The following is a 19696-nucleotide window of genomic DNA, read 5'->3' on the forward strand; positions in this document are numbered from 1 at the left end:
AGGTGTGAGTCTCCAGCACGGCACTCACCGGATGAGTCGCCTGCCAGTCCTGCTTTTCACCGTTTTAAATAAACAATCTCATCAGACGTAACGTTTTCAAGCATCTTTTTTGCTGAAGCCATTGTTACGGGCTACGTTCTACCAACTACCGATAGCTAAATACTACACATATGCTGTGTCCTTCAGAAACCCGGAGTGATGGTTTCACTCCAGTACGCAATACAGAGAACTGAAACACGTGAACTTGCACAGAAGAAAAGAAAGTAGCCGAACTGTAAATGCTCCGAAATTCTGTGAGAAACAGTGTTATAACTATGTAAGTGCTGGGACACACACCTCTGGACCCAAATCCCTGTAATTTTATAATCTTACTATTAACTCACCAATAAAAGGGCTTAAGATAAATCCTGCAGATCTGTATGAAATAGTACCCAGTGTGGGAACAAGCACTTCACAATAACTTGATGGAAAAAGCCAGCGACTGAAGGCGCCACATTCATCCCTTCATTTTGGTCGAACACCTGGAAGGTTTTCTGGGGGCACAGGTGGTACTCAGAGAAGGGGACAGGAACTTACCGTGATGACAGCCTTGCTGAGGCAGATGGAGCCTCTGCAGCCATACTCCGTCTCATCTTCAGATTTGTAGTAACTCAGGGTATTATTTTTCAAAACTACCCAGCGATCCTGCCACCCATGAATATAGTTTGTCCACTGGGGGTAGAGAGAAAAAAAAAATTTCAGAAACATGAACTTCCTAAAACCAGTAACCACAATGTGGAAAGTTCAAACTCAATAATAAAAAAAGTGAAAGTTAACCTTTTCTAGACCGTGTAACAATTTTCAGTACCTTGTAAATAAAACAAAAGAAGTGACCTGTTAGCACAGGCAAAAATGTCACTGATTACGTTCTCACTCTCCAGCACCAAGTGCTGCAGGAAGTCAGTGATGGTCTGCGCTCTGCTTCTGTTCTAAGTTCTCCTCTGAGGCCTTAAGGTGCGCCTAGCTACATCAGAGCGCAAGGACTGGTGACCGGGCAGGGAGTCGGCAGAGGGCAGCACCACATGCTGGATCTGAGCAGTGTTCAGGTGTGTGTACATGTCTGTCTGTCTCAGAAAAACAAATACCTAAATCTTTAAAACACTGATCAAAATGTACTATTATGCAAACATACATCAACACCATGTTTTCTTCCGTAGGCCTCATATTTCATGGCTAATTTATTTTCCAAGTCTCTCTGAAGATTTATTCTTCAAACCCAAGAGTTATGAATATAATGTTTTTCAACTGATAGAATCTACTTATTTTTCTAGGTATTTCATAGCATAAGTGTAGACATATTTTGATACGTGGAAACCCCTTTTTTCTACCTTTTCTTTTTGCTAAGTGTTTACCACAATAATCCCTACAATTCTTAAAACAGCACACAGCTTTCTCAGACTGAAATAGTCACAGTGACACACTAGTGCTGGTTTAGCGCGGTTACTCAGTGTTGAGGAATAACGGTGACGCACGGACGGCTCGCACAGGAGAGCGCACGTGTGAGCGGGAGCAAGGAGCCAGGCACATGTCCTGGGCAGCCAGGCAGAAGCGCCTGCGGGAGGAGTGCTGCTCTGGTGGCTCTCCGCTCCCCTCCCTCCCTTTCATTCTTTACTTAATGGAAAAAGACACTGGCTGGGAGTTGGGCGGTAGCGCAGCAGGTTAAGCGCATGTGGAGCGAAGCGCAAGGACCGACCGGCACAAGGATCCCGGTTCGAGCCCCCAGCTCCCCACCTGCAGGGGAGTCGCTTCACAGGCTCTCTCCCTCTCTGTCGGAATTCCCCTCTTCTCTCCATTTCTCTCTGTCTTATCCAACAACAACCACCACAACAATAACTACAACAACGATAAAAAAAAAACAAGGGCAACAAAAGGGAAAATAAATAAATATAAAACAAAAAAAAGGACAAGAAACTGGCTGATGGGCCCAGTGGGACAGCCATGCAAACGCTAGTCCGTGATAACGGGGAGGCAAAAACCATCTCTGTCATCAGCAACACCAGCGGAGAAAAACGGTTTAAATGCGAATTTCATACACAGAACATAGTACTTAATCTGTTTTCAGCAGCTCAAGTGGCTTGTAGCAGACGCGCACAGGAAGAAAGGCAGCATCTATGGGAATTCACACGAGCCGCCGATTTCTGTGCTTGTTGTTTTATCACCAGGGTTGGTTATCACTGGGGTTTGGTGCTGGCACTGCAAACCCGCTGCTTCCAACAGCCATTTTCCCCCCCTTTCCTTTTTTATTAGATAGGACAGAAAGAAACTGAGAGAAAAGGGGAAGACAGAGAGGAAGAGAGAAAGGAGGCACCTGCAGACCTGCTTCACCGCTCCTGAAGCTTCCTCCCCTGAGGTGGGGAGCGGGGGGCTTAAGTGGTGCACCACTGCTCAGTCTTGTGCTCTGGGTTTTTTGAACACAATTAAAAAAAATGAACTCAAATGAGTTATTAGAAATAACAGTGCTGGGCGCCTGAGGAGACAGAACTCTGGTGGTGGGTGTGGCGCAGGGCAGCACACGGTGGGCGGTCTAGCTGGCAGTCTGCCAACCTTGATCACAGACCACGCACACACACACACACACGTGCACACGCGCGCGCACACACACACACGCACACGGTGCTGCCTCTGCCCACCACTTTCCTATTTCAGCAAGTCCGGGATGGGTCTGCTCTTGTCTTACTTTTAAAACTTTTATTTATTTTGGATAGAGCGCAAGTGCTATTTAGGAGGTGGGGGCAGGGAGAGACAGAGACGCCCGCAGCACCGCTTTACCCTAGGGAAGCTTCTTCCCTGCAGGCGGGGGGACAGGGACTCGAGTCCAGGCCCCTGCTCGCTGTGACGTGTACAGCACGGGACAGCCCCCACCCACTTGTTTTTATTTTTAATTTAGAGATCAGAGCATCACTCTTGTCATTTTATGCAGTGGAAGCTAAGGCCTAACATATCACCAACCCCAGTTCAACTTCCTTTCATTTTAATCTCTTAAATGCAGCTTTTCTTCTTTATTTTCAGTTAAAATGATCGAATTACAAGGTTCCGAGATCCCTTCCACTAGTACCTTTTTACTTGGGCAACCTATTTATTTACTTGGTCACACCAACTGACTTATCTTACATAGCAACCTTGCTGAGCCTCCTTCAAGTTCCAAACCGCACGTGGACAGCCCCTGCTGCCTCGAGGACAAGCTGTCCCCGGCCGCCCGGGCGAGCCCTGCCCACCTGCTCACTACTGCCCTTCAGAAAGCTAGTGACCGTGTGACTGCGCTCAAGGCACTTCTCTTCTCTGTGTCTGTTTCCCTGTCAAACTCAACATCCCAGAGTTGTTAGGTTTCAACAAGAACAGCCTTAGAACAAAGGCAGGCACGTACTCTCTCAGCTGGAGGTGAGGTTACAGACAGCGAATGGATCTTAACCTCCAGACAGGCTCACTACAATAGTGAAAAGCGTGGATGCAGGCCCCTACATACCTAGTGTTAGGTCAGTTTTGTTGAAGACCTAACAAAATAAACTCAGGGCCCTGTATACTCATCATTGACTGAAATGTCAGCTTTGAAGGCAGGTTTTCTTTCTCTGTCCGCATAATATCCCCTCACACTTCCTCATTCAACAAGTAGAGGCCGGCAGTATGCCAGCTACTGCAGGAGAATCTAAGACTGCTGCCTCCCCCCCCCAAGTACAAAAAACAAATTCAAGAATAGGGGTGTGTGTATTGGTGGGGTGACTCAGAAATGACAGAAGGCAATGGTGGAGATCTGGAATGGACGACACAGTGCGACTTCACAAAGAAAAAGCATTTGAGATGAAGTCTGTATGAAGCAGGTTGCATCCAGCAGCCTGGTGGGTACAAATGAAAAGGCTCTGGGGCTGGGTGGTGGCCACCTGGTTGAGCGCACATGTTACAAAGAGCAAGGACCCGGGTCCAAGCCCCCAGCTGCAAGGGGAAAGCTTCACAAGTGGTGAAGCAGGGCTGCAGGTGTCTCTGTCTCTCTCCCTTTCTAACTCCCAACTCCTCTCAATTTCTGTCTTTACTAAATAAATAAAAGATTAAAAAAAAAAAGACCAAGGTGGTGGCCTAGAAGGCGCTGTGGTGCATGAAGCTTTGGCTCTCAAGCACGCTACTCCGAATGACTCCCAGCACTGCGCGTGTTAAGTGATGCTCTGGTTCTCTCTGCTCGCTCTCAAGCACGCTACTCCGAATGACTCCCAGCACTGCGCGTGTTAAGTGATGCTCTGGCAAACGCTAGAAGAAGAAGTGATGCTCTGGTTCTCTCTGCTCTCTCTCAAGCACGCTACTCCAAATGACTCCCAGCACTGCACGTGTTAAGTGATGCTCTGGTTCTCTCTGCTCGCTCTCAAGCACGCTACTCTGAATGACTCCCAGCACTGCGCGTGTTAAGTGATGCTCTGGTTCTCTCTGCTCGTTCTCAAGCACGCTACTCTGAATGACTCCCAGCACTGCGCGTGTTAAGTGATGCTCTGGTTCTCTCTACTCGCTCTCAAGCACGCTACTCTGAATGACTCCCAGCACTGCGCGTGTTAAGTGATGCTCTGGTTCTCTCTGCTCGCTCTCAAGCACGCTACTCCGAATGACTCCCAGCACTGCGCGTGTTAAGTGATGCTCTGGCAAACGCTAGAAGAAGAAGTGATGCTCTGGTTCTCTCTGCTCTCTCTCAAGCACGCTACTCCAAATGACTCCCAGCACTGTGCGTGTTAAGTGATGCTCTGGTTCTCTCTGCTCTCTTCCTCGCCCATGAAAAAGTCCTCTACAGACGGAAGGGACGGTAAAGGCACTAGAATGGGAGAGTGGGGACTTAACAACCGGATGAGATTAGCTGCTTTCAGATTTAGCTGGCGGCCCCAAGTCCCGGGCAGGGTAAGTCGTTCCTGATTCTCGCTCAGGGTGGGACCCGCCAGTGTCTCCCCAGGACTGTGGGACCTACACGCCCCACAGCAGCTGTGTGGAGAATATGCTTCACAGGACGCCACACGCCTTGGGCCACATGCCTGTGGATGCTGAGTACCGGGAGCCGTGTATTCCTACATCGTGTGCTCCGCCGGGTGAGCAAAGAGGCAGGCCGAGTGACAGTGGGGTGGAGGGGAGGACACTTGCTGAGCTCCAGCTCTCGGAGGTCACAGGACTAGGAAGGGCTCCGAAGGCACGCGGCGCGCTTCAGAGTGAGAGCCGGTCTCGAGCTCACTCGCTCGTGAGAACCAGGCATTCCTAAGCACGAGCTGCCAGACGCAGGGGTATCCTGGGTACCCTGCTCACGGCTGCTAGGCGTGAACCACGGCCTCGCCTGGGTCCCAGCCCCGCAGCAGCACTCACGTCACATCACGTCAAGTTCTTTCTGCCCATGACCTGCCCACCACACTCCCGAAAGCTCGGGTGTTAAGGAGACAGCCCTCCACAGCTTCCCAGAGAGCGAGTCTGCCCCACTGCTCCGCGGTGATGACTGAGCACAGCACTGCTGAAGCAGGCACTCTGCCTCGGTGGCAACGTGAACTACTCACACTGCTTGGAAAGCTACTTCTCATCCGCTGAGAGGAGCGGCGGAACCAGCTGTCCCTGGGGAACGGGGCTCTCCACCTACCCCAGAGCGAGCCCGAGCGAGACAGATGCCTGAACTGCGAGCGTCTGACCTCCAGAAGCCCGAGGGGGCTCCCTCCCTGCACACCTCTCACTGAGATCCCAGTCGTGACACCGCGGCTGCACCCCAACTTCTGTTACACGAGAAAGCCAATTCTGAAAGTATTAGTTCTGGCACGGGCATGACCTTCCGGCGTATGCCCTCACCACTAACTGGGGCTACACATGCTCCTACAACCCTCACCACTAACTGGGGCTACACGTGCTCCTATAATCCTCACCACTAACTGGGGCTACACGTGCTCCTACAACCCTCACCACTAACTGGGGCTACACGTGCTGCTACAACCCTCACCACTAACTGGGGCTACACGTGCTCCTACAATCCTCACCACTAACTGGGGCTACACGTGCTCCTACAACCCTCACCACTAACTGGGGCTACACGTGCTCCTACAACCCTCACCACTAACTGGGGCTACACGTGCTCCTACAATCCTCACCACTAACTGGGGCTACATGTGCTCCTACAATCCTCACCACTAACTGGGGCTACACGTGCTCCTACAATCCTCACCACTAACTGGGGCTACACGTGCTCCTACAACCCTCACCACTAACTGGGGCTACACGTGCTCCTACAACCCTCACCACTAACTGGGGCTACACGTGCTCCTACAACCCTCACCACTAACTGGGGCTACACGTGCTCCTACAACCCTCACCACTAACTGGGGCTACACGTGCTCCTACAACCCTCACCACTAACTGGGGCTACACGTGCTCCTACAACCCTCACCACTAACTGGGGCTACACGTGCTCCTACAACCCTCACCACTAACTGGGGCTACACGTGCTCCTACAACCCTCACCACTAACTGGGGCTACACGTGCTCCTACAACCCTCACCACTAACTGGGGCTACACGTGCTCCTACAACCCTCACCACTAACTGGGGCTACACGTGCTCCTACAACCCTCACCACTAACTGGGGCTACACGTGCTCCTACAACCCTCACCACTAACTGGGGCTACACGTGCTCCTACAACCCTCACCACTAACTGGGGCTACACGTGCTCCTACAACCCTCACCACTAACTGGGGCTACACATGCTCCTACAATCCTCACCACTAACTGGGAGTACAAGTGCTCCTACAACCCTCACCACTAACTGGGGCTACAAATGCTCCAAAAAAGCAACTCCACACACATGTCAAAGTCCAAAGGCTCAGGCAGGACACGCTGGAAGCTGGCGGTTTCTTCACAGCCTGGCGCTTGCACGTGACCCGGTATCTTATGACCGGCTGCAGGGCCTGGGCCGGCCCCTCTCTAAGTCAAATGCTAGCTCCACTCTTTAAAGTTAAAAGAAAAGAGAAGGAAGTTCAAAATAAAAGGAAAGAAAGGGCAAGGGGGACCACCTCGGAGTAAAAACTCAAAGCCACCCAAACCAGGTCCTGTCAGGACCACCCAACTTCTCTCCTTGCGAGGGCCTGGCCGTCCTTCAAGGGGCTGACAATCTGCTCTGGAAACACTCTGAAGCAGACACAGACACACAGACACACACAGACACACAGACACAGAGACACACAGACAGAGACACACAGAGACACAGACGCACAGAGACACAGACACACAGCCATAGGCACAGAGACACAGAGAGACACAGACAAACAGAGACAAAGAGACACAGACACAAACACACAAAAAGATACAGATACACACAGACACAGACACACACAGACACATAGACAGACAGACACACACACAGACACACAGAGAGACACAGACACATAGACAGACACAGACACACACAGAGACACACAGACACATAGACAGACACAGACACACACACAGAGACACATAGACAGACACATACAGATACAGAGACAGACACACACACAGATACACAAAGAGACACAGAGACACACAGACACACAAAGACACACAGACACACAAAGACAGACATACACAGAGACACACACACAGAGACACACAGACATACACAGAGACACAGACACACAGAGACACACAGACATACACACAGAGACACAGACACACAAACACAGAGACACACACAGAAACACACAGACACACACAGAGACACAGACACACACAGAGACACAGAGACATAGACATACACAGAGACACAGACACACACAGACACAGACACACACACAAAGACACACAGACAGACACACACAGACACATAGACACACAAAGACACACACAGAGACACAGACACAGAGACACACAGACATACACACAGAGACACAGAGACACAAACACAGAGACACACACACACACAGACACAGACACACACAGAGACACAGAGACATAGACATACACACACAGACACAGACACAGACACAAAGACGCATAGACACACAAAGACATACACACAGAGACACAGACACAGACACAGACACACACACACACACACACACACAGACACCAGGTAAGACACGAGCCCTCTGCTGAGCATGTAGCCATTCCAAACGCGGCTCTTGGCCCCCGCCCTGCAGGCCGAGCAGCTCGGTGCCAGCACCCAGCCCACCACCCACCCGAGGCTCTTGCCCGGCCTCCCCGCCGGCGGTGCCCACAGCCCAGGACCCGCCAGCACGCGCCGGGCAGGTGGGGAGCGTGGCCCCTTCTTGAGGCGGAGACCCCTGCGGCAGGACTCAGCCCTGCACCCACACCTTCCGCCCTGCCCAGACTCCAGGAGCCGGGTCTCATGCGCTGCCCTACCCAGGCCGCGCCCACTGGCAGGTGAGTGGGGGGGCAGACAGACTGACCTGCCCCCAGACAGACAGACATGCCCCCAGATAGACTGACCTGCCCCCAGATGACTGACCTGCCCCCAGACAGACTGACCTGCCCCCAGATAGACTGACCTGCCCCCATACAGACAGACCTGCCCCCAGATAGACTGACCTGCCCCCAGACAGACAGACCTGCCCCCAGATAGACTGACCTGCCCCCAGACAGACAGACCTGCCCCCAGATAGACTGACCTGGGCTCTCCCAGACAGACTGACCACCCCCCACAGACAGACTGACCTGGGCTCTCCCAGACAGACTGACCTGGCCCCCAGACAGACCGACCTGCCCCCAGACAGACTGACCTGCCCCTCGGACAGACTGACCTGGCCCCCAGAGACCGACCTGCCCCCAGACAGACTGACCTGCCTCCAGACAGACTGACCTGACCCCCAGACAGATTGATCTGGGCTCTCCCAGACACACTGACCACCCCCCACAGACAGACTGACCTGCCCCCAGTCAGGCCGACACCCCCAACTGCCCCTCCAGACAGACTAACACCCCCTGTTCCCCCAGACAGACAGACTGACCGGCTTCCAAACAGGCAGACACCCTCTGCCCCTCCAGACAGACACCCCGCGTAGACTGACCACCCCCCACAAACAGACCGACAGCCCATTCCCCCACGGACAGACTGACAACCCCGTCCCCCAACCGACAGCCCTGCGCTCCGACAGACAGACCGACACCCCCGTCCCTGGACAGACAGGTGGACACCCCAGTCCCCCGACAGACAGACAGACACTCTCTGCCCCCCCCCCGACCAACACCCCAGTCCCCTGACAGGCCGACACCCCCGTCCCCGGACAGACAGGCGGACAGGACGCCCAAGTCCCCGATCAGACAAACCGATACCCCCTTCCCCGACAGACAGGCCGACCCCCCCAGCCCCCGGACAGACCGACCCCCCCAGTCCCCGGAAAGACACACAGACCGACACCCCAGCCCCCAGAAAGACACACAGACTGACTCCCCAGGCCCCCGGACAGACACATAGACGGACCCCCCAGCCTCTGGACAGACAGACAGGCCGACCCCCCAGGCCCCCGGACAGACACACAGACCGACCCCCCCAGCCCCCGGACAGACAGGCCGCTCCCCCAACCCCCAGACAGACACACAGACCGCCCCCCAGGCCCCCGGACAGACACACAGGCCGCTCCCCCCCCAGTCCCCGGACAGACACACAGGCTGCTCCCCAGCCCCCGGACAGACAGACAGGCCAACCCCCCCCCCAGTCCCCGGACAGACACACAGGCCGCTCCCCAGCCCCCGACAGACGGACAGGCCGACCCCCCAGCCCCCGGACAGATCGCCCCCCAGGCCCCCGGACAGACAGGCCGCTCCCCCCAGACACCGGACAGACAGACATACCGCTCGCTCCCCAGGCCCCTGGACAGACAGGCCGACCCCCCAGCCCCCGGACAGACGGACAGACCACCCCCCAGGCTCCCAGACAGACAGACAGGCCGCCCCCCAGCCCCTGGACAGACAGGCCGACCGACCTCCCCAGCCCCCGGACAGACGGACCCCCAGCCCCCGGAAAGATGGACAGGCCGACCCCCCCCCAGTCCCCGGACAGACACACAGGCCGCTCCCCAGCCCCCGGACAGACGGACAGACCGCCCCCCAGGCTCCCGGACAGACAGACAGGCCGCCCTCAGCCCCCGGACAGACACACAGACCGACCCCCCAGCCCCTGGACAGACAGACAGGCTGACCTCCCCAGCCCCCTGACAGACGGACAGACCACCCCCAGCCTCCGGACAGACACACAGACCGACCCCCCAGCCCCCGGACAGACCGCCCCCCAGGCTCCCGGACAGACGGACAGGCCGTTCCCCCAGGCCGCTGGACAGACAGACATGCCGCTCCCCCCAGCCCCGGACAGACGGCAGGCCGACCCCCCCCCAGCCCCGGACAGACCGCCCCCCAGGCCCCTGGACAGACAGACAGGACGACCCCCCCAGCCCCCGGACAGACGGACAGACCGCCCCCCAGGCCCCTGGACAGACAAACAGGACGACCCCCCCCAGCTCCCAGACAGACACCCAGGCCGCCCCCCGCCCCGGACAGACACCCAGGCCGCCCCGCTCCCCGGACAGACACCCAGGCCGCCCCCCGCCCCGGACAGACACCCAGGCCGCCGCCGCCCCGGACAGACACCCAGGCCGCCCCCCGCCCCGGACAGACACCCAGGCCGCCGCCGCCCCGGACAGACACCCAGGCCGCCCCCCGCCCCGGACAGACACCCAGGCCGCCGCCGCCCCGGACAGACACCCAGGCCGCCCCCCGCCCCGGACAGACACCCAGGCCGCCCCCCGCCCCGGACAGACACCCAGGCCGCCGCCGCCCCGGACAGACACCCAGGCCGCCGCCGCCCCGGACAGACACCCAGGCCGCCCCCCGCCCCGGACAGACACCCAGGCCGCCCCCCGCCCCGGACAGACACCCAGGCCGCCCCCCGCCCCGGACAGACACCCAGGCCGCCCCCCGCCCCGGACAGACACCCAGGCCGCCCCCCGCCCCGGACAGACACCCAGGCCGCCCCCCGCCCCGGACAGACACCCAGGCCGCCCCCCGCCCCGGACAGACACCCAGGCCGCCCCCCGCCCCGGACAGACACCCAGGCCGCCGCCGCCCCGGACAGACACCCAGGCCGCCCCCCGCCCCGGACAGACACCCAGGCCGCCGCCGCCCCGGACAGACACCCAGGCCGCCCCCCGCCCCGGACAGACACCCAGGCCGCCCCCCGCCCCGGACAGACACCCAGGCCGCCGCCGCCCCGGACAGACACCCAGGCCGCCCCCCGCCCCGGACAGACACCCAGGCCGCCGCCGCCCCGGACAGACACCCAGGCCGCCCCCGCCCGCGCCCGCGCCCGACCTTGCTGAGCGTCCCGCAGCGCTCCACGGGCGGCCCCGCCTCGGGCTCCCGCTCGTCCTCGGAGCCCGACGAGTTCCAGCTCTGGTTGTCCGACATGGAGGCGCGGGCCCGGCCCCGGGGGAGCGGCGCGGGCGCCGGCGGGAGGAGGCGAGCGCGCTCGGCGGGGCTGGGCGGCTGCGCGAGGCCCGGAGTCCGCCCGCCACGCCGCCGCCGTGACCCCCGCGCCGGACAGCGCGCCGCCCGCGGAGGGAGCAGCAGGGGCGCCGCGGGCCCGTCCGCCGCCGCCGCCGTGACCCCCGCGCCGCGCCCGGCGCCGCCACCCGAGCCCGGCCCCCGCGGTGCCAGCGTCGGACGAGGGGACGGCGGGGAGCGAGCGGAGCCCAGGAGCCAGCTGCGCGGGGCCGCTCACGCCTCCGCCACCGCCGCCATCTTCGCGCCCGGCCCGCCGCTTCCCTCCGCGGCGCCGTCCCCGCCCATCCTCGCCGAGCGGGCCCGCCCCGGCCCGGCCCCCGCCCCCGACGTCTGACGCGGCACGCCCGCAGCCCGGGCCCCCCGCCCCTCCTCGGACCCCCTCCGGCCCTCCCGGATGACGCCGGATGGAGAAGGAGGCGGCGCGGACGGAGGAGGAGGAGGAGGAGGAGGAGGAGGAGGAGGAGGAGGACGACGACCAGGAGGGGCGGGGCCGCCGCCGCGCTGCATTCTGGGAAGGACGCTCGCACAGCCCGCTGGGAACTGTAGTCCGCCCGGAGGAGGCGCAGGTGGGGACGCGGCTGCTGCGGGCAGGTAGGCGGGCGCTGCCTTTGACACTCGGCGAGCCCCGGCCCGCGGGCCGCGCTGCTGTGACTGTCGGGCCGGTTATGACGACCGTGGCGGGCTGGGGGCCCAGGCAGGCGCGGTGCTCCGCCGAGAGCGCCCGGCCGGCTCTGCTTTCGGATCCTGAGAGCCGGGAAGACGGGCTCGCCCGGGGCGGGGCGGGGCGCGACGCTGCTGCTGCTGCTGCTGCTGCTGCTGCCCCTTCTCCTCCTTCCCATTCTTCTTCTTCTTCTTCTTCCCCTTTTTCTCTTTCTCCTCCTTCTCCTCCTCCTCCTCCCCAATCTCCTTCTCCTTCTTCTTCATCTTCTTCTCCTCCTCCTCCTTACCCTTCTTCTCTTCCTCCTTCTCCTCCTCCTCCTCCTCCTTCCCAGTCTCCTCCTTCTCCTTCTCCTTCTTCTTCTTCTTCTCCTTCTTCTCCTCCTTCTCCTCCTCCTCCTTCACCCCCTTCTCCTCCTCCTTCTTCCCCTTCTCCTTCTCCTCCTTCCCAGTCTCCTTCTCCTTCTTCTCCTTCTCCTCCTTCTTCCCCTTCTCCTCCTTCTCCTCCTCTTTCTTCTTCCCCTTCTCCTTCTCCTCCTCCTCCTTCTTCTCCTTCTCCCCCTTCTCCTTCTCCTCCTTCTTCCCCTTCTCCTCCTTCTCCTCCTCTTCCTTCTTCCCCTTCTCCTCCTTCTCCTTCCCCTTCTTCTCATTCTTCTTCTTCTTCCCCGTCTCCTCCTTCTCCTTCCCCTTCTTCTTCTCCTCCTTCCCAGTCTATTTCTCCTTCTCCTTCTTCTCCTTCTCCTTCTTCTCCTTCTCCTTCTTCTTCTTCTTCTCCTTCTTCTCCTCCTCCTCCTTCTCCTCCTTACCCTTCTTCTCTTTCTTCTCCTCCTTCTCATTCTTCCCCTTCTCCTTCTTCCCAATCTCCTTCTCCTTCTTCTTCTCCTTCTTCTCCTTACCCTTCTTCTCTTCCTTCTCCTCCTTCTCATTCTTCCCCTTCTCCTTCTTGCCATTTTTCTTCTTCTTCTTCTTCTCCTTCTCCTTCTCCTTCTCCTTCTCCTTCTCCTTCTTCTCCTCCTTTCCTTTCCTTTCTTCTTCTTTTTCTTCTTCCTCTTCATACTTCTCCTTATCTTCTTATTACTATTATTTATTTCTATTAGTGATTTAATAATGAATAACAAGATTGTAAGATAACAGGGAGACAATCCCACACAGCTCCCTCCACCAGAGTTCCTGTCCCGTTCCCTCCATTGGAAGCTTCCCTGTTCGTTATCCCTCTGGGAGTGTGGACCCGAATTCTCTATGGGAGCAGAAGGTGGGAGTTCTGGCCTCTGTAGCACAGCAGGCTAAGCGCACATGGTATGAAGCACAAGAACTGGCATGAGGATCCTGGTTTGAGCCCCCAGCTCCCCACCTGCAAGGGGGTCGCTCTGGAGAGGTGACCACGGTGGGGATTCTGCCTGTCACACCACCTGTGTACATTTCCAAGGTCTCCCACCTTTCTCAATTTTTTTTCATTGTAGTCATTTTTATCTAATTTCCCCATGTGTAATTTAACTGGTTGGGTAAGCCCTAAATCTTCCCACTGAGTCTGCCATTCTGTCTACTTTTTATAGTCGGGTGGTGTTGGCTTCATACATAGAAGATGTTAGGTTTTTAAAATTTTTTTTAATTATTTAAATTTATTTATTGGATAGGGACAGCTAGAAATCAAGAGGGAAGGGGGGAGATAAAGGAGAGAGAGAGAGAGAGAGAGAGAGAGAGCCCAGCTTCACCACTCCTGAAGCTTTCCCCCCGCAGATGGAGGCGGGGGATTCGAGCCTCAGCCCTCTCACATTGTAACAGATGTGCCACCACCCAGCCCCTCCACCAGGAATCCTCTCTTTAGAAGTTAGGGCATAGGTAATGCTTCTTACTTTTGGAGGAAGGATGCTCAGTTCCTTCCCTTTAGAGCAAGCACTAGACAGTGTCATATTTCTAGAGGTTTTTGTTGGTGAAAAATAAATATGAGGATGTGGGCAAATCAGTGATGTTTTGAGTTTTCAGGGTCGGTCCAGTAAGGGGACTCCGGAAATAGCATGATGATGATGCAAAAAATATTCCTGCCTGAGGTTGTGAAGCATAACTCATGCTGAGCAGCGTTCTGGTATCCCCCCTCTCTATCTCTCTCACATTGAGGTAAAATGCATATTTTTTAAAAAAGAAAAATGTAGGGTGAAACCCTGGGTTTTTTATTGTAAGTGAGACCATTCTTGAGACCTAGACTAACCCATCTTTACCGATCTACTGCTCAGGAGAAAATTAGAAAGGTCAGGGATGAGGTGGGCAAGGTCAAGATTGAGGCCTGAAGGCAGCAACCAGATAGATTCTCCAAAAAAACTGATTCTAAGCGGAAACAGGATTTTCAGGCCCATGGGAGATAAACTGTAGACGACAGGACAAAGGAACCACAGTGGAAGATTATAACTCATCTATAAGCCAGCTGAAAGGACAAAGGAAAAGAAAAACCCCACCAACTTGCAGATGCTGCCATGACGCCATCCTGACCTCCCCGGGCAGACGCCCTCACCCATGTGTCCTGGAGCCTCCCCTCCCCAGAGCCCTGCCCCACTAGGGACAGACAGACACAGGCTGGGGGTGTGGGTCCACCTGCCAACACCCATGTCCAGCGGAGAAGCAGTGACAGAAGCCAGAACTCCCACCTTCTGCTCCCCATAAAGAATTTGGGTCCATCCTCCCTGAGGGATAAAGAACAGGGAAGCTTCCAATGGAGGGGATGGGACAGGAACTCTGGTGGTGGGAACTGTGTGGGATTATACCTCTCTTGTTCAATGGATGTGTAAATCATAATTAAATTAACTAAAAAAAATTAGGAAGATTAGAATAAAAAAAATTTTTGTGGGGGCCGGGCGGTAGTGCAGTGGGGTAACCAGCATAAGGATCCTGGTTGGAGCCCCCGGCTCCCACCTGCAAGGGGGTCACTTAGCAAGCGGTGAAGCAGGTCTTTAGGTGTCTACCTTTCTCTGCCCCTCTGTATCTTCTCCTCTTTTTTGGTTTCTCTCTGTCGTGTCCTGTCACTTGCGGCGGAGGCAGGGCGCAGAAAAAGGAGGTTTGGAGCAGAAAGGGAACACGGTCCTTTATTTGCGCTGGCACCTCAGAGCTGGGTGAGAGAGCAACAGTTTGGGCCACGTGGAGGTAGCAAAAATGGAACCTTCCCTGCGTCTAATCACAATCGTATTGAGAAATGCACAATAATTATATTGAATAATAAGAGATTAGTCTGTAGGAGACCAACTTTAAGACTAGAATTGAATTAGAAAAAAAATTGTAGAAAATCATCAGATCTTTACACAGGGATGGTTTATTACAAGTTCTTTAACTTTGTAGCTTTTGTTAACATTCCTAATCAATCGGCAATACAATTCCTTCTGCAAAGGTAGAAAGGGTGCCAGTCCACCTGCTTGCTTACGGGACAGGAGGACAGGAGTGATGTGAATAAGGGGAGAAAGGCACAGTGGCCAGAATAGCCGGTGGCAACTTAGGGATGCCAGTTTAACAGGGAGGAACAGACAGAGGGCAAGGGTCTTCTGTTCCCTTTCATTCTGCTGAGTGAGGATGCACACTCTGCTGGAAGTCATAGATGTGTTTTCCACAGTAAAGCGGAGTGATGATGCATACACAAAGCTCACCAGATAAAGAAAACCTTACTAGATAGTTTTTTAAGAACTGCTTTGTCAGCATGTTAATTAAAATATCAAAAATTAAAACAACAACAACAACAAAAAGAAACAGCCCAGTTAACCCATCTGTCTTTTTAAAGATTTTTTTAAAAGTAATCTTTATTTATTTATTGGATAGGGACAGCCATAAATTGAGAAGAAAGGGGAGGGAGGGAGATAGAGAGAGACACCTACAGCCCTGTGTCATCACTCGCAAAGCTGTCCCCCTGCAGGTGGGCACCGGGGGCTTGGACCCGGGTCCTTGGGCATTGTTACTAGGTGCACCACCACCAGGCTCCCTGCCTGTCTTCTTGATTGAACGATCATACCTCTAGAGTGCTGAAGACCCTAGCAATTATTTTTGTTTCACCTTCCAATTACCTAATAGCTCCTCTTCCTGTTTTTGATTCTTCAAGTCCTCAGTTTTAAAAAGTCATGTGTGTAAAGTAAAATGTTATTAGTCTAAAGTAAGTGTAGATCACTGAGAAATCTCTGTCACAGTGCAGTTAGAGTGATGGGAGCACAGTATCTGCTTGTCTTTAAGCTGAACTCTGCTGCGTCTGACGCACTTCCAGGCATGTATGGTTGTCGCTACCGGCACAGATCCATCCCCAAGGTTGCCCCGACTCCCCAGATGGGAACTTACCTCACTGTGTTTGGGATCAATGTGAGCGAAATTGCCTTAAAGGGGACATGAGTTGCCTTGTTCCTCTACGCTAACAAAGACTATTGGATTTTTTTTTCTAAACCAAGGGGATTTTTTGGATGTGGAATAGTCTACTTCTCCTTCCCTCTCTCTCAAAATAAATAAAATGAAAAAATTGCCTACAGAATTTTCACATAGTAATTCAAATGCCAGAGAGGTTGGGAAACAGTATCACTCTGGTATATGTTATACTGGGGTCAAGGTTGGGACCCATTCCAGGCTGATAGCTATATTTTTAGTAAAGCAGTAATTTTCCGGTTAAATACTTTATATTTAGAGCGATCAGAATTAGTCTGGTAGATTAATTCTGGTGACTTGGTCAGTGTGATCAGTGCTGTGTTATTGTTTACGTAGTTCTTTTTGTATAAGTAGGAAGAATATTACCATACTGAAATCTCTTTATTAGGGTTCTTTTCTGTTTTTAGAATTATTTTTCTTAATTTTAATTTTCCACCCTTACTATGACCAAAAATAGAAGCTGATCTTACGTTTAAAGTGTTAACCTGAACAGTCAGTGGTAGAATCAGATTGGGGAGACTTTGAATATTTTTGGAGAAAATGTCCTTTTAGACCGTGATGCTAAACCACAGGAACCCAGACTTCTTTCTTGTGAGTTATATACTACTGTTTATCCTTCTGAGTTGGAGTCAAACAGGTTGTATTCTATACATAATATCACGCTAAAAATGTTTGGCCATTTTTGTTTTCAGAAAACTTTTATGAAGTTATAATTATACATGTTTATGGTACTATTCTAATATTAAATATAATAATACTGACATATATTAACATCCTAACTATTTAAAAGCAGCTTAAGCCTTAGATATTAAATTGTAACATTATAAAATGTAATAATTTCCTGTCGAAGAGTAGATTTTTCATATTGTTTTCACTAAAAAGGAAACTCCTCATACAGCGAATAATGCTATTGGCTTCTTTTTTAGCTGAGGAAGTATCATTTTATACTTTCCTATACAGTGTTTTAATATGAAAAAGATATGAACTGAGGGGCCAGGTGGTGGTGCACCTGGCTAAGTGCACATATTACAGTGTGCAAGGACCCAGGTTCAAGCCCCTGGTCCCCATTTTCAGGGGGAAAGCTTCATGAACGGTGAAGCAGGGCTGCAAGTCTCTCTCTCTGTCTCTCCCTCTCTATCTCCTCCATCCCTCTCAATTTTTCTATCCAATAATAAATAAAAATATATTTTTAAAAAAGATAGGAATTTTGGACCTGGGTTTCAAAACAGCTGCTATCACTTAGCAAATATGTATCAGTATGATGTTCTACGGAGTGCTCGCTCTCTCTCTCTCCTCCCTTTCTCATAAATAAATAAATAAATAAATAAAATCTTTTAAAAAATAAAATTAAAACAAAAGACAACAGTAACCTAGGTGGTAGGTTCTAAATCTGAATATCACTAATTTCCCAAAGATGTGTATATGTGTGTATACATGTGTGTATATGTGTATATGTGTGTATGTGTGTATATGTGTGTATGTGTGTATATGTGTGTGCATGTGTGTATATGTGTGTGTATATGTGTGTGCATGTGTGTATATGTGTATGTGTGTATATGTGTGTATGTGTGTATATGTGCGTGCATGTGTGTATATGTGTTTATGTGTATATGTGTGTATATGTATGTATATATGAAACATCCGCAATCATTTTTGTATATGTGTGTGTGTGTATATATATATATGTATATATGTGTATATGAAACACCCACAATCATTTTTGTATATGTGTGTGTGTGTATATATATATATGTATATATGTGTATATGAAACACCCACAATCATTTTTGTATATGTGTGTGTGTGTATATATATATATGTATATATGTGTATATGAAACACCCGCAATCATTTTTGTATATGTGTGTGTATATGTATGTATATATGTGTATATGAAACACCCACAATCATTTTTGTATATGTGTATATATATATATATGTATGTGTATATGAAACACCCGCAATCATTTTTGTATATGTGTGTATATGTATATATATGTATGTATGTGTATATGAAACACCCGCAATCATTTTTGTATATGTGTGTGTATATATATATGTATATATGAAACACCCACAATTTTTGTTTTGTTGATTTCTACATCATTTTGCTGATATTTGTCTGCCTCATGTAATGAAACCTTTTTTTTTTCCTAATGTGTTTATTCTGTATGCTTCTCCAGATAATAAAAAGGCCATTTTAACTTGAAGTTTGCAGTATGGATAGTGCCAAAGAGAAGAATGACCTCTGCAAAGATGACCTTCTGCTTAGGGTGGGACTTAATGATAACAAGGCTGGAATGGAAGGATTGGATAAAGAGAAAATTAACAAAATCATATTGCAAGCCACAAAGGTATGTTCCTTGTAACGTTTAATTTAGTGACTTTAACATACTCTATTCCAAGGAAAATCAGTGTACTGAAATACGCTAACGTCTTTGGTATTTGAGTGTCCGGTTGTTAAGCTTAGGTGACTGTGGGGTAATCTCCCTTCCATGCTGTAGCTCTCCCCACCAGCTCCCAGTCCATGCACACATGAGGCTTATATAACAGCAAGACGTATGCATGTCTCTTTAATCCCGACAGGAAAAATATAGTTGTTTTTTTGTTTGTCTCAAATAAAGCAGTTCAAAGGTCTTTTGTCCAAGTAATTAACATTCTTTACTATTTTTATGCCTACATGTGTGGCTATGTTGATAGCTTATCAAACCAATCAGAATCTTTATTGCGTGGCATTTTCTTTTCTTTTTTTTATTTCTTTATGGTGGGGATTAATGGTTTACAGGCGACAGTAAAATACACTAGTTTGTACATATGTAACATTCCCAGTGTTCCACGTGACAGTTCAACCCCCAGTAGTTCCTCCTCTGCCCACCTGGCATGGAGCCAACGTCTTTTTAGCTTAATTTACCAGCTAGCAGCTACATGGCACGCACGTCCCGGGGGACATCAGAGGCGAGCAGGGGAAGAGCAACAGGAAAAGAGTCCAACGGGACTAGAGCCAAAGGGCAGGCTGCTGCCAGGCGCCGGCTTAAATCGTCTCTTGTACCCACAATCCCTCGTGAGGTTACATATGTCTGTCATATGCTCCTAACAGTCAGCCTGACAACAGCCACGTGCTGATTACATTTGCGC

General features: G+C 52.4%; 2 protein-coding genes and 1 long non-coding RNA gene across 8 annotated transcripts in view; 1 reads left to right on the forward strand and 2 right to left on the reverse strand.

The window, feature by feature from the left end:
* CERT1 (ceramide transporter 1) overlaps positions 1-11503 on the reverse strand; it is a 65227-nt gene extending 53724 nt beyond the window's left edge. Inside the window, exons 1-2 of the mRNA XM_060201062.1 lie at positions 11333-11503; positions 577-711 (exon numbers count right to left, since the gene is read on the reverse strand). Coding sequence (XP_060057045.1) covers positions 577-711; positions 11333-11428 — 231 coding nt within the window. The 5' untranslated portion in view covers positions 11429-11503. The remainder of the gene's footprint in view (positions 1-576; positions 712-11332) is intronic.
* The window catches only part of POLK (DNA polymerase kappa), a 358361-nt gene that overhangs the window by 277370 nt on the left and 61295 nt on the right, over positions 1-19696 (forward strand). For 4 of the 6 annotated variants that reach the window (XM_060201051.1, XM_060201046.1, XM_060201050.1 and 1 more), the window contains exons 1-2: positions 11987-12115; positions 18745-18915. In XM_060201051.1, coding sequence (XP_060057034.1) covers positions 18781-18915 — 135 coding nt within the window. In that variant the 5' untranslated portion in view covers positions 11987-12115; positions 18745-18780. Of the gene's footprint in view, positions 1-11986; positions 12116-13433; positions 13557-18744; positions 18916-19696 lie in introns of those variants that run through there. The other 2 variants (XM_060201047.1, XM_060201048.1) reach the window with 2 other exon arrangements.
* Positions 5022-7267, reverse strand: LOC132541283 (uncharacterized). Its single transcript, XR_009552433.1, has 3 exons — positions 5985-7267; positions 5234-5946; positions 5022-5203 (listed from the first exon to the last, which is right to left on the reverse strand). It is a non-coding gene; the product is annotated as an uncharacterized LOC132541283 (long non-coding RNA).

This window comes from Erinaceus europaeus, chromosome 11 (assembly GCF_950295315.1).
Source record: "Erinaceus europaeus chromosome 11, mEriEur2.1, whole genome shotgun sequence".
In the NCBI taxonomy this organism is placed as follows: Eukaryota; Metazoa; Chordata; class Mammalia; order Eulipotyphla; family Erinaceidae; genus Erinaceus; species Erinaceus europaeus.